Consider the following 26,179-nt stretch of genomic DNA (forward strand, 5'->3'; position numbering starts at 1 on the left):
TGGAATGTGGGTTTCTTCTGATATATCTTGATATTCTTCTATTTTAATACCAAGGAGTGAGTTGCATACTATTTATTGCAATATTTTCTCAATCAAGTTGGGAAGATTTTGAAATGATGAAAGGAAAAAAAATTTGAAAATTGCTAAAATGTTGACATTTTATGTCAATTATGGCACACTTATCAGTCGTCTGTAGCAAAACAACTTGAAGTAGATATGCTATATTATTATATATTAGAATTGAATGAGGTATCTCAAATCAACCTTTATTGATTTAACATAGATTTATGCATGAACAAACAACCTTAAAGCAGAATGTGAATTAAGTTAATATTTGTAAGGAACTTACACCACTCCTTGATGCTCCTAGGTTCTTAAAGGTATTTGTTAATTAAATAAATTCAAAATAAAATTATACATCTAAAAATCCTCTCTTCAAATACATTAATCAATCATCTTAATAATTTACTCAGTGCCTCACTCCATCATTAACCACTGAAGTACCCTCCATGTACTAGGTAAGCACCATATGAGCTAGAAAGATATAATAATTACATTCTGAAAACTTATAGTCCAGAGGAGAATATTGCTCCTATGAGTTATGGGAGCTATAGAGGTATAACTCCCATAGAATTTGCTCTCAGTTTAAAAAATACATTTAATAAAGATGTGCTGAGTAGCAACCACATGGGAAGTATTATGCTAGTCACTTTGGGTGAGACAAATATAAATAACACACGGGTCCTTCTGCTTGAGAAATATCAAGCAAATAGGAATGATAATCAGTTGTTGGAAATAACTAAATGCAGAAAGAAATAAGTATCTAACACTTTGCTTCTCAAACTATACAATGCATGAATCATCTTGGGCTCACTCTGATTAAAATGGAAATTCTGATTCAGTAGTTCCAGAATGTAGGCAGGGTCTGCATTTCTAAAAAGCTCCAGGTGATGCTGGGGCTTTTTAGAATTGCAGACCCTGCCTACATTGGGTAGGAAGATAGTAGTGGAGACTGCTGTGCCACAGACCATGGAGCCGAGATTCTCACTAGAGAAACTGAGGAGGTCACATATGAATTGAGCCTCATAATGTACATCAATTTTTGATACAATAAAAAAAGGGGTGGGTGTTCCAAAGAATTCACATCATCAAAATTTTATGCCATGTTCATCAAAGTGTGTTCTATTGACATTGTACCTCATAGCACTTCACTGGTTCTTAAGTAATGTTCAAGGGTGACAATATATTGCTTTAGATAAATGGATTGGCAATTTGGGAGGTAAATTATTAAACCTTATTATGCCTGAATTTCCACATCTGTTATTTGGGAAAGTAACAGTGCTGGTTCATAACATTGTTGTGAGGCTAAATGACAAATTTCAGTAAAATCTCTAGCATGGTTCCTGACACACAGTAAAGCCTCAAGAAACATTAGCTTAATACTCCCATACTCTGATGGAAATAGCATAAATCAAAGCACAGAGGAGGAAAATATATGTTCTGGAAAAACGGTTTCCAGTGTGATAATCCTACAGAGAGTGTGGAGGAATGCAGTAGGAGAGGATGGGAAAAGGTTGAATTGGGATTTAATCACAGGTACAATGAGCAAGTGTTATCCCGTAGAGGAGAGTGGTATATGTGATTGGAACAATCTCAGTAAACTTGACACTTTTCTTCGATGTTTTCACACAAGTGAGCTATTCAGAAAGAGTGCTGCCAGGAGATCTTTGAAGGAGGTTGGGCTTACACTGCGTTTTGAAGGATGCATGAAACTGTAGAGAAGTGAGCACAAAAAGGAGGACTGAGCACAGCCTTCTTGAGAAGATACCAACCTAAGGCTCATCCATGATTTATACCAGTGCAGCAAAATCAGGTTGGAGAGATGGGAGCTAGACCAAGAGAGTTTTGGGAGTTGGTGGGAAACACTACAGAGCTCAACGTGCACTGGAGTAAAGATTGTCCAGAACTAGAAAAACAGAATAGAAAACTCTATGGAGATGAGAGGGCATATGGTCTTAGAAGTTGCCCCTTTCTTTTCTCTGTCAATTACACTCACTCATTCATTCTCTTCTTTATAGTTTGTATTTTTTTTTTTTTTTTTGTGGTACGCAGGCCTTTCACTGTTGTGGCCTCTCCCGTTGCGGAGCACAGGCTCCAGACGCACAGGCTCAACAGCCATGGCTCATGGGCCCAGCCCCTCCGCGGCATGTGGGATCTTCCCGGACCGGGGCACGAACCCATGTCCCCTGCATTGACAGGTGGATTCTCAACCACTGAGCCACCAGGGAAGCCCTATAGTTTGTATTTTTTTTCAACAAAAATTTAAAAGCTACTTTTTCATATTTAAATTTGGAGAGTCTTTTTCCTAGCCTAATATTGCCCTTTCTCTACCAACACATTCAATGTTAATAATAATAATAATATTTTTTAAAAACAAAATTAACTTAATTGCACCTGCAGAGTCCAGATTTGGGTTTTAAGGAATCAAGATTTCAAATACTACCCCATAATTGTGATAAAAACAGAACTACACATGTGACATTTAGCTATTATAAATCTCTTCAGGATGCCAAATGGAATCATTGGGCATACATTCTTTCCCTTTTAAAGAACTCTGAGAATTAACAGAAGTCAAACAAATTGTACTCATATGGCAAAGAAAAGATGATACTTTAAAATCTCAGCTGAATGTCTTATCTCTGCTACAGACACTTTGCCATTTCCTTTCCTTTGCCCAGAAACAAATTACTAATAGCATAAAAATGGCACTAAAAGAGAGAAAGAGAGAGAGAGAGAGAGAGAGAGGAAGAAAGAAAGTCCTTTCCATGTTGAAAACTTTGCATCTATTTAGAAAATATAAGGCACAGATATGTGTCACCTTATCAAGATTCCTTGAAATAAAAATACAGATATTAGGGAAAAAATCAAAACCAATAGATTGATGACAACCATGAACAATAAGCCCATTTTTTGTGTTTTACTTCAACCAGGATTACAATGGTACATGCTAAAGTTGTTTCAGCTTCAGTACTTTATCCCTGTTTTCCAGAGAGGACAGCCTTGACATTGAGCATATTTTAATAAAATGTCTAAAAATAGTGAAATACTGAAAAGTGTTTTTTTTTTTTTTTTTTTTTAATTTGTTTTTAGGAAGGACATAGCTACACCTATGTCGAAGGAGCTTGGAAAGAGAATCTCTTCACTGGTGGTTCTGCATACAGACATAAATGCCATTGGAGGGACCTCTGATGCCATAGCCACACCCATCTCTTTAGCGGGAGCTTCACTCTTTCAATTGTTGACTAAGACCTGTGCAGTGTGTTTTCTAATGAAGCACATGGTTACAGATTCAAGCAAATTATTTCCAGAACCATTTTCCCATCAAACGCTGTCTATTTGCTGTGTAAATCTTGTTAAAACATTGTTTAAAACCCACACAAAAAGGAAATGTGTTTGGGAAAATGTATGGTAAATTATTTTAATCAAAACACTTACATGTTGATTCTGCTCTTACTGATGTGTTTTGTAATTGTTGCAGCCTGACGAATTCACACACACAGAGACCCAATTATTGGAATAACAAACTTCAAATTTTCCAGTATAACAATTTTTGAAACTCACTGGCTTATCTAATAATTCTTACGTTATCTTAAACTTAAATCACACTAATTCTTAACAAAATATTACGGCTCTGGCACCGTAGTCACCCGTGAAATGACAAAAGCCTTCCACTACAATATTTGCTGGCTTGGGAAATGCAGTTTATAGCCTTTTTACTAGTCTGTCATTCAGGTTTTTGTGGGTTTTTTTCTTTAACATCTTTATTGGAGTATAACTGCTTTACAATGGTGTGTTAGTTTCTGCTTTATAACAAAGTGAATCAGTTATACATATACATATGTTCCCATATCTCTTCCCTCTTGCATCTCCCTCCCTCCCACCCTCCCTATCCCACCCCTCTAGGTGGTCACAAAGCACTGAGCTCATCTCCCTGTGCTATGCAGCTGCTTCCCACTAGCTATCTATTTTACGTTTGGTAGTATATATATGTCCATGACACTCTCTCACTTTGTCACAGCTTACCCTTCCCCCTCCCCATATTCTCGTCCATTCTCTAGTAGGTCTGTGTCTTTATTCCCATCTTACCCCTAGGTTCTTCATGACCTTTTTTTTTTTTCTTAGATTCCATATATATGTGTTAACATACGGTATTTGTTTTTCTCTTTTTGACTTACTTCATTCTGTATGACAGACTCTAGGTCCATCCACCTCACTACTAATAACTCAATTTTGTTCCTTTTTATGGCTGAGTAATACTCCACTGTATATATGTGCCACATCTTCTTTATCCATTCATCTCATTCAGGTTTTTAATCTAAGCTTTCCTCTGGCTCCTCACTGCATCAAAGCTTGAGTTGCCGCCCTTTTAGGAAAGCATAAGGAAGGGGGAGATTTTGATTTTTTTTCCCCATTTTATTCCAAACATGTTATTCTGAACACAAATGAATAAGTGGCATTCAAGCAACTCAACAGCTAAGCCGGTTTGCAAAATTAAATGTTTCCTTACCTAGAACTTTCCATTGATCAACTTTTTAGTGTATTAGTCCTTTTCTTAGTGGCTGGGCTCTGTTCCAGGTCACTGTTTAGTGAGTTCATATACTTAAAAGTAAATATATTTATGTTAATTACAAGAAGAAAACTTTTAATTTATATTTTCCCATATGCTATTCATATAACTCATTCTAAATGAACAACTGTGGCTAATATGAAGTCATTATTTAGAAGAAAGTGTAAATGAACAAGTATTGTTTGCCTTTACTCAATACTGTTATTGGAATCCCTAGGTAATTAGCTTTTAACCCTAGAATTTTAACCCTGGAACATTTAGCTTTCTCATTAGATGACTTTCATTATCTGCTTCCAGGTGTTTTAGACTGATTGGTTTTGCTCTGAGAATGAAGTGATAATCATATTCAAGACTCTCCTACTGCCCCTAGCCAGCCATCTTGTTAATGACACCATCCATCACTGGATGAGGAAGAGAATAAAGATGACTGAGGATTATTCATTATTATTTAGGAATTATTTTGTCATTGACAATAGATTTATAATATACATAAAGCAACAAATAAAGTGTCTAATCTTTAATAGAGTACTCAATAAATGTTTTGCCCTTTCTTCCATTCCAATTCCCTTCAAATAGCTAGCACACTTTTAGTATTCATGTAAAGAATTTATTAAATGAAGATATAAGGGAAAGCTCATTGCCAACTACAAAGTATTATTCAAATTTATCATTCGTTGCTAAAAATACATCAGAGTAAGAAGAGTTTTATAATTTTTTTTACGTTTTCCATGATCAGTAAACAACCAGTCACTCTGGTTCAAATGAGAGAAAAATAAACCAACATATTTGTAGTACATGCTTAATTAGAAATCAAACTACAGGAGAGATTCTGAGCTCATAATATTATTATAGAGTTTGAGGCAGGGTGAGTGTACCTATTATCACAGACCCTTTAAATTCAACATTGTAGTTTCAAATTCTTTATATTCAAAACTAGTAAAATAAATTCGAGTAGTAGCTTTTGTCCTATACATTGACATAAATAAAATAAGTGTGCCCAAACTATCATTTGAAATCATAAGACTATGAGAGGCTGAATACCACCAAAAATTTAATAAGTATTTTTAATCTATGCACATGAATATTACTCCATTCCTTTGTAGGATCAGGCTAAGTAAAATGTTAAAACATAAAAATAATTATGCATAAGTAATACTCACATGCTGGCTGAAAATATGTGACATATTTATCTGCTAGGTGAATGTCTATTCATGAGTTTACACCCATGACATTTTAATAAACGCAATCAAAATATCAAAAGTAAAGTGATCACGTTTAATATTTAAATCTTTGACTGGAAAAGAACGATAACTTTCAAGTGTTCTATCAAAAGCAAATGATAATAAAATTTAACAAGAATAAAAAGGTGTACTATTTGTTACATTATGTTTGCTATCCCGAAATTCAACATTCTAGGAGATTTGTTGGCAGATGGCTAGTCTGTTGCATAATTTTTCACAAATGGCAATGTATTGCACATTATCCCCTGCAACTTGCAGTCCAGTGTGGACAGGAGAAATTGTAAGTACCTGAGAGAGATATTTGATCCCCACTCTCTCATTCTTTCCACATTCTTTATACATGTTGGGTAACTTTAGAACAAGGTCTCTATATAGTAGCACTATTGACATTTCACACCAGATTAATTCTTTGCTGTAGGGGCTGTCCTGTGTATTGCAGTATGTTTACTAGCATCCCTGGCCTCTACCCACTAGATTACATCAGCATCCTTCCAATTGTGACAGCCAAAATATCTCCAGACAATATCAAATATACCCTAGGGAGCAAAATCATCCCTGTTTGAGAACTACTGTTTTAGGTTGTTTATGACAAATCCTGATCAGCAAGGGAAAATGATTCAAAGAGGTCCAAGATTTAACTGGATTTTATGTAGACTAAGTGGAATTTTTTCTTTCTTTCTTTCTTTTAACCATTAGCACACTTTCCATGGATATTTTCATTCCTGTTCTAGTCTAAAAAAGGGCCAAGTTCATTAGAGCTAATCTTCTGATATGTGGATTTTGGTAAATATAATAGCACCTCTTTGAGATTTTTCCCTCTATTTTTTTGTTTTCTTTTCTTTTCTTCTTTCTCTCTTGTTTCCTCCCTTTAATTTTTTTGAAACAGGGATAATTTTCTTTTGCTAGGAAAACTTAAATTAGGTATCAATTTCTTTGTTAGATGGAAGCATCAATAACCAAAATTTTTGGTAAGAAATAGGCTTTTCCTACAAGACAATATGCTATCTATGGCTACAAAACATAAATATCATTGACATAATGAGACATTGGATAAGAGACCTAGAGGGCTCAATCTGGTTCTGAAATAAGGGTGAAAGAAGCTGGGGCCCATAAATTTTAATTTAGTCATACTTCACGATAACTGTCTCTGCCTTCAAGCTGAGCATCTGTAGATCTGAGACTATCAAAATAAAATAAATTGAATATACAAGAGTCTGACTCATTAAATTTTCTGTAAGTAATGTATTGCAGAATTTATTTATACTTCTGCTTCTGATTGGACCAGAAAAATTCCTCTTCCTTCCCCACCTCCCACCCCAACAAATTTAAGCCAACATTGCTTGACTTATATTTTCTTCTTCTTTTTCACACTCAGAAATTGCTTTTTCAGCTTATACGTGTAGGGGGCATTTTAAAATTTTAGATGCTTTCCAAAAAACTGCCAAACATATCCTTCAATGAGCTATCCAAAAATTTGGATTTGATGAGACAAATGGTGTCATTTGGTATACTGCCTTCTTGTCATAGTAAAACTATTCTAATACAACTGTTATTAATGAGCTAAAACTTTGAAATCAGTTGGCGATTGAAGTTTTGGTTGGTAAAATGCTCCTAGGCGTTCAGAAAAGTAAAGCGCCAGATACTTACGCTAAAAATAATTTATGAAGATGTGTTTTTTACAATATTTTAACAGATCATAAAATGAAGCATTTACTTAAGGTGGTCTCTAAGTCTGTATGTAAGCTCCCCAGATATTTACATATTTGAGAAAAGTCTCCAATTGCCTGGAGCAAGCCCAGATTCACAGCATATGGAGTGTTTCTAAAACTTCAATTGCAGAGGGACCTCCAGTTCAAACTCAACAGAATCAGAAGCTAATGCTTGTTCCCCATATTTGCAATGCCAAACCCAGAGCCAGTTCCTCCCAGTGCTGATGTTACATCTATGACAGTCAGTAATTGGGGGTGCAGGGAGATTTACAGTCACATGTTTCATTTGGATTCTTTTTTTTTTTTTTTTTTTTTTTTGCGGTACGCGGGCCTCTCACTGTTGTGGCCTCTCCCGCTCCGGACACGCAGGCTCAGCGGCCATGGCTCACGGGCCTAGCCGCTCCGCGGCATGTGGGATCTTCCCAGACCGGGGCACGAACCCGTGTCCCCTGCATCGGCAGGCGGACTCTCAACCACTGCGCCACCAGGGAAGCCCTGAATTCTTAAGTTTAGTAAGAATTAGGAGTTGTCATTTCTAGGCGTAGCTTTGACTGTATTATCTATTTTTTGCCAAGTTTCTTAGCCTCTCTGTGTAGATATCTTATCTTTCATAACTGAAGGTCATGGGAAACATAAAACTTGATTTTATGTTCAGTTTCATCTATCTCTAACAGCTGTGCTAACTTATAAACCTTTGCTCTTTCAACTTCCAAATTTCTATCCTAAACCTACAGAAATATCAAGGATGCTGACATTTTTAATGTTATTTATTTTGGCTCTTGTTTAGTCCAGAGATGATCCTAACTTTGGAATAAACTGCATATCTATTGGTTGTACTATCTGGATTTACTTCCATAGAATTCTTACAGAAAAGTTAAAGGAGAATAAAAGGGCACAAGATACTAGGGATTCTCTGGGCAGAAGCATTATGTAATTGCTAAACTCTAATCCAGGAATAAAGTAGTACAAAACCTTGTTCACTTTGTCCAGAAACAGCAGTTAGAGTAGGAATCACAAAGTAAACATGTTCTTGGAAGATCCTGCAATTCAGTTCTCTAAACTTAATGAATTTAGACAGTTTAAATGAGACATTTGGCTAAAAGCCCTGAATTTTTCAGGTGCTTAACTGAAGTCAGCTCATTCGCTGTGGGTTAGGGGGCTTCAAGTCTTGAGTTCTAAAGAAAAGGAGTGTAATTGCTGAAATCTCTGGACATTGAGCCCTAGTATCTTATGTCTGCCCCAATTTTTCTCTGATTCTATAAACAAATCTCTCCTTACTGATTTAGGAAATGCTTTGCTGATCCATATTTCACATTGCCTGCCTGTGAGCTCTGTCAGGTCATAGTTAGAGTGACAAAGGACTTCGGAGAGTTTATCTTAGTAAACCCAGAGTAATTGAGTGTTTAACCTGGAGGCAAATATTGGCTTCTCAGGTTAGAAGTGAAACTATAGAGATAAATCATTTGACTAAAGGATTTAGGATCTATCGTCAGGAAGTAAACTTTGTTCACTGCAGACAACAGTAGACAACAAGGTGAAGGGCAATCCAAGAAGACTCCCAGGGGAAGCATCTGTTCTAATTCCCAGTAGTTCAAATCTAAAAGCCATTGAGAGAATTGTTCCAGCAGATGTTGACTGCCACAAGAGATCAGAGACAGATGATCTCTCAGGTAGCAAAAGTCAATACTTTGAACTTTTGAAATTTTTCAACGTTCCATGAGATGCTTCAGAATTTCTTAAAAGTTTTCACCTTGTATTCTAAGTAACTCTATGGCTATCCAGGAAATAAAATACAAATAACATTTCTGTTACTTTCAGAGTCAAATAATACAATATAAAATTAGGTCATCTGATGTATAATGTATATCTTCAACAAAAACAATGAAAACATTTAGGGATAAGACTAAACATACAGCCTAATATGGGTACAGCTCTTTTCAAAGTTCAAAGAGGTTTTAAATGTTAAACCTTGTGTGTGTGTTTTACATATACTGAATTCCTACTTTATTTTTTAAAGGTTACAGAAATTCATTTGAAAGTGAATTTTTAGCACTCTGAACACAAGTTTCCAAAAAAGCCATATTGATAAGTAAATAAGTCAGAAAGACCTATATCCAATATAGCAGGAATACTATATATTTACAATAAAAATAATGAAACAGAAGTATTAGATTCATTCTAGTAATTAAGCAAAAAAGTGCATAACTTGGGTAGGCTTGGTTTTATTAATATTGATAACTGAAAAATTAGGAAAGATGGCATGATAGTTTGAGAATCTCATAAATATCTGCTGAGACAATTCTGACTAGACATCATGGCAATGGTTTCCTTGTGTATCTATGTTGGGTAAAAATTGCTTGAAATATGGGGGCAGTTCCAGAGCAATGGCTAGCAAATGAAAGGGAAAATATCATGGGAGTGGGCCTGAACCATGACATGTAAAACTATAGTTGAAAAAGGGTTATAGGACAGGAATGAATCAAATTATTAGCCATTCCAGGCATCAAGTGGTAAGACTGATTTGGGAAATAATGACTGCTGTCTCTCCCAGTGCCAGAGCAGCTGGGGCTGGTCAGTGGCTTCAGGGTACATGGGAAAAGCTTCAGGCAATGTGTCATCACAAATTTGAAATGTGGGATATTCACAAGTCAACTGGAAATAATTTTAGTGAGTGATTTTTACTAAGCTTCCAGGGCTCAACACTACAGACTGGACCAGTCACTATTTGCCTGTTTTTTAGTCTGAGTTATATAATTAATCTGACTACTTAACTTGTCTTCTTGCAAAGTGAGCCTGTTGGAATAAGATAAATTATTAAAATTATTCCATTGAATTAAAAAAATAGTTAAAGCAAATGAATCTGGCCTATTAATCTCAATATTTACATTATTTTCTCCTTCACTCTCACTAATTCTCTGTTCTAATGTCATTTTATCAGAGAAACTCTCTCTGATTGTCCTATCTACAGTAGCATCTCCCTCACACTGTCCACATTCCTCATCTTATTTCTCTGCCTTGCTATGTCTTAACTTGTTTGTTTATTATGTGAAATACCACACTAGAATGTAAGCTCATGGAGTCAGGGCTTAGTTTTTACCTCTGGGTCCTCAGGTCTTAAAACAGTGCCTAGTATATTGTAGGCACTCAAATATTTGTTGAATGAATGATGCACTGCAGAGAAAACCGTTCCTGGTAGAGACTGTGTGTAATATATTTACATAGAACCTCCTCACTCCTTTGTATCACTCCAAAATTATAGGTGTGATTTTTCTCCACATAAATCTGGATGGATTATTTTCACATGTTGAAATGTTCGTGCTATCCATCTCTCTGAAATGGGTGGCTAGAAAGTATTTGATCCCTCATTAAACTTTGATGCACCATTAACTGAGATTATAAAATCTTCTAGAGTTTTCTGATTTGGGGATATATAGCTTTACTTTGTGAAGCTACATAAGACAGAAGCTATGTACTGATCCTAAGAGACTAGAAAATATTGACATTATTTATTTTGGGTCCAAGCTTAAAATACATTACTATATGAATGCCACCGATTAGATATTTACTTATTGCTTTTTTTATTCATGTGTAAATTACATATGACATATGCTACTTATCAAAATACTATTATTCTCTTTTTATATCACACAAGTTTTTGGTATGCATAGTTTTTAGTCCTTGAGAATCCTATAGAACTAAGGCTCATGTTTTCTAATATTTATATTCTTCAAGTGGAGTTATCCTGAACCAGAGTATTCAGCCACTTAGCTTTTAATCACTTGCTTTAGCCCTTTTTTTTTTCTTGTCTTGTCTTAATGAAATTAGACTACACAAAGCAGTAGTACAATATTTCTGGCATCAACTTGGCAGACTCACAGAGAAAAAAATAGAATAAGTTATTATGTAAAATAAGATTTCTTTGTCCTACTACATAACACATAATGCCTGTAATAACTTTTCATTTGGTTTTATCTTCTAAAAATTAAATAGGTGTTAATTGGCCATAGGGCAATGTGACACAAGACAGAACTTTTTTCATTCAATATAAAAATCCACTTGGCAATTACTCAGTATGCATCTCCATAACAGAAATAAAAAGAAAAATACTAATAATGAAGAATGTAACCAAGAACACATCGTTTGGTTTCCTTAAATTTCCCAGATCAGTTTATGTGGTAATTATACCCCTAAAATGAATTTGGGGACTTGAGAACAGGATTGACTTTACATGACACAGCATAGAAATTAGGTAAAAGTCTATATTTTCTTTAACTTGATCCTGTTTAAAACAGCAAATTGACCACTATCATCTTGGAATTTTGGATTCCATCTATTTCAACATACAAACATATTATATGTATTCATACACACATAAAAATGCTAACTTATTAAAAGTGGAATTTCATAAGAAAAAGATTGAAAAATTATTTAGTAGAAAACAGTTCTCACCAATAATACCATGCTTCTGATATTATAAAATAGAGCAAATCAGTAGTTCAGTCTAAAAAAATGGGAAACATGCCATAATTATACTCTGAAATTCACATGATGTATAACTAAAGAGAGGTAATCCATTTTTTTGTTTGTTTTTCTCAACAACAAAAATTCTCTTATGTTTTAAATTTGCAGAGCTAAATGCTCCAATCATATCCATCCCAAATAAAATCCAGGGCCTTTTATGATGGTTTGCAACCTTAGGTACGCAGTCACAGGTATGTTTTCAAGACCTTTCTTCAAAACATGTTATATCACATAATACTATATCATAAATCAGATTTTATATCATTTAATAACTATTCAAATATTTATTTAGTTTTTAAGGTGTTATTTTCCTCATAAAGTATCTATAACAGTGGTTCTCAAAGTGTTATCCAAGCATTTCTGGGTGTCCTCAAGAGCATTTCAGGGGGTCTGCAAGACTGAACTATTTTCATAGTAATACTAAAACTTTACACCTTTCTCATTCTCATCATCTCATGAATGTACAGTCGAATTTTCTAAAGGTTACAGGATGCATAATAATATTGTATAATAAAAAGTGTCAGTGTTTGGAATTTCCATATAACTCAGTAGTGAGAAATCAAAAGAAATAACTAAAAGTGTGTATTGAAAAAGAATTCCAATTTCCTACCCAATATTATTATGGAAAACACAAAAAAGTGTATATTATTATCTCAGCTGACTCCTTTCAGGCATACCATTGAGGATATAAGGAAGGAAAACTCAGAGTACACTTAAGACAGTATCAAAAGCAGCAGGAGAAAATGTCTGATACATTGTTTTAAGCTGTAAGGCTAAGGGTTTTCTTAACTCCTCAGATGTCCCCTCCAATTTAATATTTAAATACAGAATTAGTGGATATAATTTCTATTTCACTCTTCTACCCTGCCTGTCAACCACAGAGGTGTTTTAAAAATGAGAACAGCAGACACCCTACATTCATTCAGTGGCATTGAATCAAATGTCTCTCATGATTTCTTAGTTCAATTACCCTCTGTCTAAAGGCAATAACTTTCAGAGGAGCAATTGGAAAAGTATAATGCATTGAGGAACTGAATGCTAATTTCTGAAATGTGTTAAATGTGATTAAAGTAATATGACTGGTAAAGCAGATTAACAAGAATGTGTCTCTCCAAAAAGAATGCCTTGGCACACTATTTTAAATGGTGAACTTGTTTTTCTGAAATAACCATAAACATAGCATGCTAATTCAAATAAATAAGGCAGATGTCTAAGCTGAATAATCCTGTTTTTGGTTAGAGAAAAAAAACAGACTTTACAATGTACTACTTTCCTTATTTATTAACTCTAAGCTTATTGAAAGCACAGATTTTATCTTAGCCAAGTCTGCTTCCCAAAATACTATATGCCTAAACAATTTTGAGTGATAGTATCATTTACAATCTAGTTTTAAAGATAATTTCGAAAGAGGAATTCCCCATTTTGGACAATAGCAGTGTTCCTGCGGTAAGTACACTTTCCCAAAAAGACAGCTTAGTATGACAACACTCATTTCATTGTTTCAGTGTCTTTGTTTAAAAAACAAAATAGATTACTTTATAACCATACCTCATATTTTAGGGTAAATTATAAAATTATTGTACCAAATAAGGCTTATAATGGGAAATTAAATCAAAGATGTCTAAATTATTCTAGAAATGCAGATGCAAATTACAGCTTCTCAGAAGGAAGTCAGGACTCCCACAGATATTTTGAGGAGTTCCAAGAGAACTCTAGTCAGATATTTATTGGTAGTGAATGAGCCCATTTGGTTAGTGTGGCTTTTAAGAATCTTCTGGGAATAAAGCATAAATGCAAAGATCCTATTGCACTTTTATTTCACAAAGGCTAAAGAGTAATTTTGACACATCAACATCATTCTACTAAGGTTGAAATAATCTTGTGGACCCCTTGGTCCCGACAAAGTAACAATCAGTATAAAGGAAGTTCCGAAAGTTAACCATATACAGTCTCCAGAGAGCAGATGATGTAGATTCGAATGAATCTTTCAAGTTTCTACAAGAGAAATTGTTTCTTGGAGTATCCTAGTGCAAGAGTTCAGAAGTAACCTCCCCAAAATGTGCCACTTTGGCATATGAATTATTTTGAGCCAAAGGCAATCAAGACCCTGCTCCTTCAAGAGAAGCTTCTGCCTCTCCCTTAACTACCTAGAAGAATTTAAATTGGTGAGGGAGGGTCCTTTCCCAGAATGAGATTACCAGAGATAAAATTCATCTGAGTGGCCCCATCTGTATGGCAGGGCAAACATCTAATGACCCAACATCTACTCTTCGTATCAACTTGTGAATTACTTTCCTCCCCTTTGAAGCCTCAGGCCCTCTTTCCCACTCCTTAGGTCAAGATGGCATATATACCTCATTTTACCTTTCTGCCTTGACCCTTTCATATATGTGAGATTCCATGCATATGAAATTAAATTTGCTTTTATCCTGTTAATGTCTCATGTTGATTTGATTATTAGACCAGCTAAAAGAAGCTTTGAAGGGTAGAGGAAAATTCTTTCTCCCCAATCCTAGAAATTAAGAGTAGGATTGAGAACAAGGATGCTCTCATTTAAAGAACAGAGAGATTAGAACCTGAATGAATTACCGAAAAATAGAATATCTCAAATAAAGGCCTTTTTCCCCAAATACTTTCTATTAGAACTGGAAATATTTCTTGAATAAGGTGATTTTTGTAACAGGGATAATGCTAGCAAGAATACTTTTCATGGAGTGTGTTAATAGCTCAAATAGTAGCAGAAGGTTATGAAGAATATCGTTAGAATGCAGAGTAGCAGTGAGTAGAATAAAAAACATTCTCTTCCAGACCACAAATATTATATATTATCATCTGTTGCATATGTTGTCCCCTGGAGTAATCATTTAGTCATAAAAATGCTTTGCTGCAGAATGTTGGCTGACTAATTTTTCTGGTGATCAGAGAAGAAGCACTAAAAAGCACTATCAAGATACCCATGTTTTTTAATTTTATCAAGTTTTCAGAGCTGTGTAGGAGCGGTCACTGTTCTAAACTTAATTCAACTAGCTGCAAGGTAGACAATTTTCTTAAATTTCTCTTGCTCTTAATCTAATGAACCGTGTTCTTAAGAACAGCAACATTTTTATGCAGAACACAGTTTCTAAAAATACTTAGATTCGTGAACAAAGGTAATCTGCTATAGAGCATACCTGAAAACGGGAAATGCAAACAAGGGTAAAAGCCATTAGGAGAGCTCCAACTTCTAAATCAACACGTCTAGGGATATATCTGAGACACAGAGCTTCTTTCTGTGTTTCTATCACTGTGGCTTTACTTGTAGATGAAACTCAGTCTTGCATATTGAGCTCTTTCTCAGAGTGAGATATAGTTGCCATGTGACAACCTTAGTGGCTGTTAATAGAGTTATTGAGGTTGATGACTTCTGAAAAGAATGAGAATTTTTGTTTGCTTCTTTGTTTGTTTGTTTAATCAGGAATAAACTCTTAGAATTAAACAAGAAGACAGCAGCAGAAGCTGACTGTCTTTTTAAAAAACTGCTCATTCTCTTGGCTAGTGAGAGTATAACGAAATGACCTCATTTATATATTGCCACTAAAAATGAAAAGTGATAACAAACTATATGTAAAACAATTAAGCAATTCATGTACCAAAATCTTCACATGTTTGTCCATATTTTGACTCACCAATTTTCTAGAAATTTATCCTGAAGAGGTAATGATAGAAAGGCATGAATTATATATCTAGATGTACATCAGAGTATTGCTAATAATAGTAAAACATTAGAATTCTACCCAATTAATAGTACATTGGCTAAATAAATTATGTACATGAATAAAATGGAGTACTATACATTATTTAATAATACTGTAAAAAGAATATTTCATCATCCAGAAAATTCTATATTTTATATTTCATGTTAAAAAGGGCAGATTACAAACTGACACTGAATTTATATATAAAGAACATACTGGATTTATTAAGTTGGAAATCATTTTTTATAACAGTATACATATTATGATCTTTTTTTGTCACTATATGCAGAACTGAAAATATTTTTTATATGAAAATGCATAGAAAAATATTATGAAAAGATAAAATTGGGCTTCCCTGGTGGCGCAGTGGTTGAGAGTTCGCCTGCCGATGCAGGGGACACGGGTTCATGCCCCGGTCCGGGAAGATCCCACATGCTGCAGAGCGGCTGGGCCCATGGGCCATGGCTGCTGGGCCTGCGCGTCCAGAGCCTGTGCTCCGCAACGGAAGAGACCACAACAGTGAGAGGCCCACGTACCGCAAAAAAAAAAAAAAAAAAAAAAAAAAGATAAAATTAAAGTGTTGAAACTGGTTATTTTTGAGTAGTGCCATTAGCCATGATTATCATATTTTTATTTTAAAAAATTTCTTCCATAAAAAAATTTCTCTAAAATAATATGTCCAAGAAATTTGCCAAAAAACATAAGAAGAAATAAACAAATGCATTTTGAATCAAAGGAATGCAAATTAACAGATAAAATTCCTCACAGTAAGTAAATATTTAAAATAATGATAATATCTAATTTTATTAGGAGTGTATTGAAATGTGCTTTTAAAGTAGGCACAGACTCTTTAACACAGAAAATCTAATTTTAGGAATATATTATAGGGAAATCATCAGATTCAAACAATTATGAATGCAGATGTATCATATACACATTTGTAAAATATCTTGAAAAAATAGATATAATAATAATTTTCCCACTAATTAGGATTTGGTTTAAAAAATGATACTAGAAAATAGAATATATTAAACAGCTAGAAGTAAAAACAAATATTATTTATTGACAGTGAAATATATTCAAGAGGTATATTGCCAAGAAGAGAAATGAAGTATACAATTTGCATTAAGAATAATCTAATTTTAATTATTTATTCATGCATATGTCAGTATATAGAAGTATACAGAAAAAAATCTGGAAGAACTGACTCACAAAGTTACAAATGTTCTGTGGGTGGCATAATTACAGATGACTTTTCTCCTTTTTATTGCTTTGTTTTAAAATTTTTATAATGTAAACATGTGTTACTCATGTAAGCATTAATTTTAAAATGGTTTAAGATTGTACCTAGTTGGATGGGGGTACTAAGAATTTATCCATTCTTTTCTTAACAGTGGTTCAACCATGACAAAAAGTTAGGTCAATAAAACTTTAGACATGTTAGAACCTTGTTGCCTTTTTTGGGAGAATCATTGAACCAACGTATGGAATTTCAGAATTAATATCATTACTCACCTTATGGACAGTGACCATCATCTATTTTCCCAGAATAAGTAACAATATTTTACCTTTTTTTTTTTTTTTTTTCTTTTGCGGTATGCTGGCCTCTCACTGTTGTGGCCTCTCCTGTTACGGAGCACAGGCTCCGGACGCGCAGGGTCAGCAGCCATAGCTCAGGGGCCCAGCCGCTCCGCAGCATGTGGGATCCTCTCGGACCGGGGCACGAATCTGTGTACCCTGCATCGGCAGGCGGACTCTCAACCACTGCACCACCAGGGAAGCCCCAATATTTTACTTTTAAAGGATAAGTTTCATACGGGGGTAGATATAATTGACAAAGCATTTTGGGATGTGATTTCTATTTATTTGTCAGTCAACATAATACAAGTTGCTAAACAAAGATAAAAGAAAAAAAAAATGAGTTACTCACTCTTGTTGTGTAAGCAGCTTCTGGGTCATCTTCTAGAACACGTGAAAGTCCAAAATCAGAAACCTTACACACCAAATTACTGTTGATCAAGATGTTCCGAGCAGCAAGATCTCGGTGAACGTAGCCCATGTCTGAGAGATACTTCATGCCAGATGCTATCCCTCGAAGCATCCCTACCAGCTGGATAACCGTAAACTGGGCATCGTGTTTCTGAGAAGTATTTCAAATGTACAATTAAGGTGTGTTTCTATTTCCTAAGATATATATCTTGATTAAAATTTCACATACTGAATTGTAGAGTATATACATTCTAGTTTTAAGTACACCAGCCAGGACTAAATATTAATTTATTTATTTTTGGCTGTGTTGGGTCTTCGTTTCTGTGCGAGGGCTTTCTCTAGTTGTGGCAAGCGGGGGCCACTCTTCATCCTGGTGCGCGGGCCTCTCACTATCGCGGCCTCTCTTGTTGCAGAGCACAGGCTCCAGACACACAGGCTCAGTAGTTGGGGCTCATGGGCCTAGTTGCTCCGTGGCATCTGGGATCTTCCCAGACCAGGGCTCGAACCTGTGTCCCCTGCATTAGCAGGCAGATTCTCAACCACTGTGCCACCAGGGAAGCCCACCAGGACTAAACAGATGCAAGAGTAAAACAAAATAGTATAGTAGCTACATTACTTTGTAGCAAGAAGTAACCTAATATTCTTTAACTTCAGGTTCAAAACTAGAACTTTGCTGGTCTTTTGATGAGACAAACTCCTTCTCAGAAACTTTAAGGTCACGAACAAAAAAATAAAACGGATCCTGTGGCTATTTTAGGTTTGTATTTATTGGTTTGATTGAATGCTTATTCTGTCTTCTTGTTTTCCTATATTTTATTAATTGCTTCATATATGGTAGATTTTAAATCTTTAATTATCATAATAGATAATTAGTTCAAAATTAGTCAAAAATATTTACTGAATGTTTGTTGTGCTACCCAACCCTGAGTTATAGGTCATAAAACTGAAAGCAATAGGAGATAAATTCAAATAGTCCTCGATTTAGAAAAGTTTCCAATCTACTCAGATTAAAATAGAAATATACAGTTTATATGATAGATAGATAGATGATAGATGCATGCATACATACATAAATATATGAAGAAATAAAATTTAATGTCTAGCAATATCTAAACAGACAATAATTTTAGAGGAAAATTTATTATAATTTTTAAAGAATATTTATTACAATATTTTGAATTAGCTGACTTGCAAAATGTTTATTTTTGAAATATGTTTGTGAAAATAATTGTTACTGAAACTTTTATTCAGCTCATGAATATTAAAATAAAGAATATAATTTCTTATTCATAGAAAAATTAGTATTTTCCTCCATGATTATGAATTATACTATATATCTTATCTATCTATCTATCTACCTATCCCAATCTATATAATGCTGAAAGCACCTTGAGGATAGGGTCTGTGTTTGTTTTTTTTATCCCTTGTTTGTAGTGACTTGTGATTGACAGCGTCTTGTACTCTGTAAACCTACTGAACTTCTTTGAATGTAACATTTGTTGATATTAGTAAAACATAAATTTTCTAACTGTAAACAACTGAAATTTTTATGTAAATATATGTTATGTATATATGTATATATGTATGTATATATTATGATATATAAGTAATGATATCTCTGGATTGAGAATACTTAGGCATTATAGCACATGCTTAGTTTGTGAGTGGACAGTACTATGTGAGAGATAGAAGGTCTTCTATCTTACAGTAGATGGAGGTTGCTTTAAATAAAGAAATGAATATTTCTGTCTTATATCAATGTTATTTATGACTTACTTTAGAATCTTTAAATTTTTGTTTTAACCAATGTGAATCTTGTCTGAATAAAAAGGCAGAAGAATATTGCACAAGTTTGTTTTAAAAATATAAACCATTGACACTTGGATGTTACAAGATAAAAATGTAATTTTACTGTCTTCCTTTTGCTATTTAGTCCCCAAAATTTCAGTTTTCTTAAAACTTTGATTATCTAACTGTTTACCATAATATTAGAGGTTGTCTCTATCATTTTCAGCAATTTATTCCACATTTATATATGTGTGCAGATAGATAAAGATAAGGTGGAGATATGCGAATGTGTATAAAATCTTCTACTTACACGTAAGAAACTGTCCAAGGAACCGTTCTCCATGTATTCTGTGACAATCATAACTGGTTTACCTAGGTATAGGTAAATAATAAATGTATAATCATCAGTAGGGTTCAACAAATATCATGCAATGAACATATATAATACATTTTGATACACCTAATGCATTAAAAAATATGAATTTTTCTCTGTCCTCCAAATTTTGCCAAATTACAATTAAAAAGAAAACTAGCTTTCAACAGAAAATAAAACTAAAGAAAAAAATCGAGAAAGATTGGTTTTCAGAAAAGTGCCTATAACCTGTATGATATTTAAACTGGCATTTTGGTATGGTTTTCCTTAAACACAAAATATGTCCTTTTCTTCACTCTAATTGCATTTTAGCTGAACTACAAAATCAAATATGTCTGTCTTCAAGCCCAAGATAGAGTCAGGAATTCCACAATCATTTACACTCTCTACAGATATATGCAGAGCTATATGCTAGGTGTTTTCTCTTGTGCTGGTTAGTCAGAAGCAAGTAAATCAAAGTCCCTACCTTCATGGATCCTATATGTGAATTGGACAAAACAATTAAGACTAATAATTATAATCTATATTAAATGAACACATTAAAAATTATAAAATCCATGCTATGCTTAAAATAAAAATAAAATTAAAATTGATATTGGTAGTAACTTGTAATAACCATTTTGGAAATATGGGCCTTAAACATCGTTAAACATTCTTTTTTTATCATTAAACATTTTAACAAGCATTTAAATGTATTTGTACAGTACTTAGTGTGTGCAAGGTGCTGGTTTAATTATTTTACATATACTAACATTAATTATCATCATTTCCACTTTTTACATGAAAAAAACTGAAATATATAGAGGGTAATTAACATCACACAGCTAATAAGTATAAAGCCAGAAGTTGCAACCTGAATATATTATGCTGTTACTTTTGGAAATGTACACTGAGGGAAACATTTAAAATAGGAAAAAGCATTAGACACAAAGACACAAAGGTGCTAAGTATACTGATACATAGATCTACAAATAGAATAAATCTTCAACTATAGATAATAAGTGAGGCAATTGTTGGGTGTCAATTCTATGCATCGTTCTAAATTGAAAGAATGACTCTGAAGACTATAGCACTTTCAGAAATTATTACAGTAAAATGTAACTCCAATTTCAAAGTCTACACATATTACCACAGCATAATTCACTTCCCTTATTGTTGCTATGATATTGTTTTAACTATAAATCTATCATTTTACAAAAAGAAAAAAATAACCTCCCTTCTCTTCCAAGTCTAGAAGACCTGATTAAGTCTTGACTAAGCATGAAAAACCTTGAGCACATAATAGATTTTAAACAAACATCCATGTACATCTAACTGTAGAGCAAGCATGATTTTTTTCATGTGTTCCTTCTACATCATGGTTTGTGTGCCATTCTGATGCCAGAAAATAGCTTTCTTTCCCTGTTTTTCCTTTCATCCTTGTTTTTCCTTTCTTTTCCGTAATTCATACTGGTTGTGAATTATGGCTTAGTACCGTGAAGATTATATTGACGCTTACTACATTTAGTACGTGAATATATTATACTAAGCAGTATGTTTTATTTATTTAGAGGTGAGGAAATCATTTAAATTCTGTAAAATTTCTTAGATTTTCATATATGTAAAAATTAATTGACACAGCAATTTATTGTCAACTGAGACACTGATTTAGTTATATATCTTGGGTAATATATCAAACATTATACATGCCTTGGTGTAACACCGGTGTAAAGCTTTTTAAACTTAATGTTAATAAAATTTTCCACACGTTCAAAAACTAATCTGATAATGTCTGAAACGTCATTTTAGTCAAAACCTTGAGCCTCCAGACTTGCTTTTTCAAAATTTTAATTAAGCTTTGATTCAGGAAAAAAGAGAAAATTCAACATTTCCTTGGAAACTTCTATTTCTCCTGAACTGGTAAATCAAATACCTAAGAACTGATCCCAGAGAACTAATCTGAAATGAAATGAATGAATAGTCAAATGAAATCCAGCACATGCATTTTTTCCATACATCGCTATAAGTGTCTATGTTTCTTCCTTAATATAATTCTTGGAAGAATAACATGCTCGCAAAACTCAACGCAGCCCTTGAATGTAGTTACAGATATATTGCTTCCCACAGTCAACTCTCAATTACAGTGGCCAGTTACCGTGTTTGTATACTACCCAGACATTTGCTTATCACTCTTTTCCTTCTGGCTCTCAGCCTTATGACCATTTCATTTCTTGTTAGCATGTCTGGTAAAATGTTTGGCAAGGGAAATAAAAGTAGCTGAAAAATCAAACCAGTCAATTAAGCCAAAGCCCCATGACCATTCAGAAATCAGACCAGGCTGCATTTAGCTCTATAGTTTAGGTATTTGTAAACACATCAGTTAAGATGGGCAAGTCTGAAAATGTGCTTTGCATTAAGTTCAAAGATTCAGCAAACCCAAATGTACAGACAAAAAGTAAACAGAATCAAATATTCTACCTTGGAAAGCAGGATCTTCACTTACTTTTCCTTATGATTTTGATTATGATAAACAGAGTTAAAGGAAAAGTGCAATAGTGGTGAGAACTAGTTCTAATATGTATTAAATGTAGTTGGAAATTATTTATAAAATACCAGCTCATCTGCACATGATGCAATGTATTTCTATCAAAGTTTGCACGTTCTTTCACGTGTATTTTGATTTAGAAATGACATTATCAGCTTCTTCAAGAACCTATATCATTCACTGCCCTCAGAGATCCTTAAATATGTCTGAGTATATATATTTAAATCAATAAAATTATTGTTGTTTGGCTGAAATGAAACTCCACCAAAAATCAGCATAACAAAAATGTGCAGTGGAATTTTGCTTTTGTTCTTAAATTGATTTATGAGTATAGATAAAATCATGATCTTTCATAATTAAAGGGTTAAAGGAAGCACATCAGTCTCTTACAATCAGTTCATTTCCCCAATGGCTCAGAGATATTTACTAATCATTTTGTTTGCTGACAGAACATATGTGATTCAAAATGTCTAAGAATTCCAAGTTCAGCACTATTTATTTCACCGCCTTCTTAATCACATATTCTATTTAAAAAAACAGCAGGATAATGTGATAAATATATAGCTATATATAGAAATTTTTATTGCAATTATCAAATAAATGTTGGTCTTAGATTAAAATAGTTTCATTCAAACATAAAATGTATGTATCAATGATTTAAATGTTATAAACTATTGAAATGTAATTCATTTCCAAAGGAAATGCTATTAATTCCTACTAACAGTAATTGTGTCTTACATAGTAAGTCTGTTTTTAAGACTTATACACACTCCAACACGAGTGGGATTTATAAAATCAAAATCTTTGACCTTAGCAGCCAGTACTCATTATTAGTATCATGTAATCAAATCAGGGTGGAAGCAAAAAAGTATAAACAGGAGAAGGAAAATTGAAGAAAATAGACAAAATATGCCTTACTATTCTCAGGAAAGAAGATTTGAATCACTTTTGATTAGAAACTAGAAAATGTTTTGGTTATAGATTTCCATGTACTATAACTAACTGATAGAAATATTGTAATGAACTGAATTAGAGTATTTTTCTGCAGGTTTCCCATTAAATCATATAAACAAACAGGACAATCTTTTCCAAATTCCATTTTAATCAGGACACAATTCATGTTAAGAATGATCCTTATTACATCCACTGGCCTATGAGTTAATCAGGGCAGGGACCAACTCTAGTTTGCCTGTAGTTCTAAATCCAGCTCCTAACAGAGTGCCAGTGAGAATAGATCATACCATGTCTATTATCTCAGGCTAGCTAAGGATGGTCTCTCTCTTCAAAATCAGGCTAAGAAGTACTTTCTCCAACTCTTCCTTAACCAGCCATACTCTATGACTCTTAACACATTGAATATTTTACATTAAGCTGACTTTAAAATTTTAAAATGTATTTATGCTTAAGTTGAAATGAAATTGATACTTTTAAGGAAAGGACAGGAACAATATTTCTACTCTCCCTTGTATTGTCTATTAAAAAATATGACACGGGGCTTCCCTGGTGGCGCAGTGGTTGGGAGTCCGCCTGCCGTTGCAGGGGATATGGGTTCGTGCCCCGGTCCGGGAAGATCCCACATGCCGCGGAGCGGCTGGGCCCGTGAGCCATGGCCGCTGAGCCTGTGCGTCCGGAGCCTGTGCTCTGCAACGGGAGAGGCCACAACAGTGAGAGGCCTGCGTACCACAAAAAAAAAAAAAAAAAATATATATATATATATATATATATATATATATATGACATGGACTTGAGACAAGTGCCGAAGAAAAGCCTTAGAGAGAGGCAAACAAGAAAGAAATTATTTGGCATTGTCACTAAAGAATGACAACTTATTCCAGTAATATTTCCTTATCATATGTGCTGACAATGCAAACAAATGATTAAGCTTTTGGTGTGCAGTGGACACTCACACCAATACAGAAGTGTTTTCAGTGTTAGAAATCCTCTTAATGGTCTGCCCATGCCTTTCCTCAACAGTACAAGGCTACAGTTAAGTTGCATTATTATTATTTTTTAATTTGTAGAAAATAATTCATCCCTAAATAACAACAAAAAGCACATCAGTCTCATCCTATATAATTCCTTCTATTACACTAGGTGAAAAGTGACCAATGGAAAGTCTTCTTGGATGGAGTCTGAACATCTTTTGACTAATGGCGTGATGGCAGAAATATCAAACATTTGCTAAAAACAAGTTCCATCTTTTTGAACTTCAACTAAAATTGATAACACATGTTAGTACCAAGTTCTGAGCAGGACTGTGCCCCCAGCTTTCTGCTACTTTGAAGATCAGAGACTCTCTCACCTTCTCTTGTTTAAGACCATCAAGCTCAAAACCACACCATTAAAATTGTTTATGGCTTAATTCAAATAAATGAAAATATAATTATTGAATACAGGGCTTTCTCTAACTTGAAAATGATACATTATAATAGATTTAGTGTTTCAAAGCACATAATTAATAGCAATAATAAAAAATTATCTTTGAGCCAAAAAGGAATTGTTTTCAAGAATTTTCTTCTACACTCCCAGATTAACTGGTAAAATCTTCTCAAACTCAACCAGAAATGGTCATTTAGATTGCATAGTTCTATTCCACCTAAGAACATATTCTTATGGAATCTTATTTGATCTTACAAGGACCTGGAAGTAGTAAAGTAGAACTGCTAATTCCATGTTACAAGTGAAGAGAGTGAGTCTCTGGGAGTGGTTTGATTTGTCAGATGTCTCACAAACCAGTAGAGCTGAATCAAAATTTGAACTCTGACCCTCTGATTCTTAATCCAGATACCAATATGCTTTCTTTTCTTCTTTAAATACAATTTGTTCATTAAATTATAAGCTCTGTATCACTAGGGGTGTGTGTGTGTGTTTCTGAACTTTGCAGGTAGATTGTTTTAGCAGTTATATACTCTCAGGAAACAAAGAAAATGATAGGAGTGGATTAAATAATTTATTTGGTGACAAAATTGCCTTGTTTATATATTAAATACAACTTATTAACTTTATTCTAAGGCATTTCTATTTCCTCTCAGTTGTAACAGGGTGCCAGACTTAGAGCTTTTAAATATGCCACTAAAAGAGTTCAAAATCTAATTCTAGGTCTGCTACTCTATTATGCTTGAACTATATGAGATGACTGGGATTTATATAGTCAGATTTGGCAGTCTCTTGCATGCTTATTTGACCAAGGAGATATATGAAATTTAGAACTTTCACTCTAAGAATAAGGCAGCTGTAATTCATATTAGAATGTTACAGACTCCTACTTGAATAAGACATTTAATGTATAATACCTGCGATTTTTAAAGGTCCTTTTTTTTCTTAATGCATTTTTTCCTGCATTTTGGTCTCAGGGGTTGTTTTATGGATTTCATTGCCAGGTGACCATAATTGATTATTCCATTTATATCTAAAGAAGATCTTCTTTATATATATATATTTATTTATTTATTTATTATATATATCTTGATATCTAAAGAAGATCTTCCACAATAATTATGGTTTAATTTTGCTTATCATTCAGTTAATGAACTTATAGGAAACAGCCAGCAAAACCAAACAGTATAATAATAACTCATAAGACTGGTAACAAAAAAAAAATTGAGAATTTTGAAAATTGAGAGATAAAAGAAGAATGGATACATAAGTACAAGTGAGTTTCCTCTCCCAATGG

General features: G+C 33.9%; 1 protein-coding gene across 3 annotated transcripts in view; it reads right to left on the reverse strand.

Moving 5' to 3' along the window:
* The window catches only part of EPHA3 (EPH receptor A3), a 356,916-nt gene that overhangs the window by 25,369 nt on the left and 305,368 nt on the right, over positions 1-26,179 (reverse strand). For all 3 annotated transcript variants that reach the window (XM_059064499.2, XM_059064498.2, XM_067034877.1), the window contains 2 exons: positions 19,920-19,981; positions 17,763-17,972 (listed from right to left, as the gene is read on the reverse strand). In XM_059064499.2, the coding sequence (XP_058920482.1) occupies positions 17,763-17,972; positions 19,920-19,981 (272 nt within the window). The remainder of the gene's footprint in view (positions 1-17,762; positions 17,973-19,919; positions 19,982-26,179) is intronic.

Source organism: Kogia breviceps, chromosome 5 (assembly GCF_026419965.1).
Source record: "Kogia breviceps isolate mKogBre1 chromosome 5, mKogBre1 haplotype 1, whole genome shotgun sequence".
In the NCBI taxonomy this organism is placed as follows: domain Eukaryota; kingdom Metazoa; phylum Chordata; class Mammalia; order Artiodactyla; family Physeteridae; genus Kogia; species Kogia breviceps.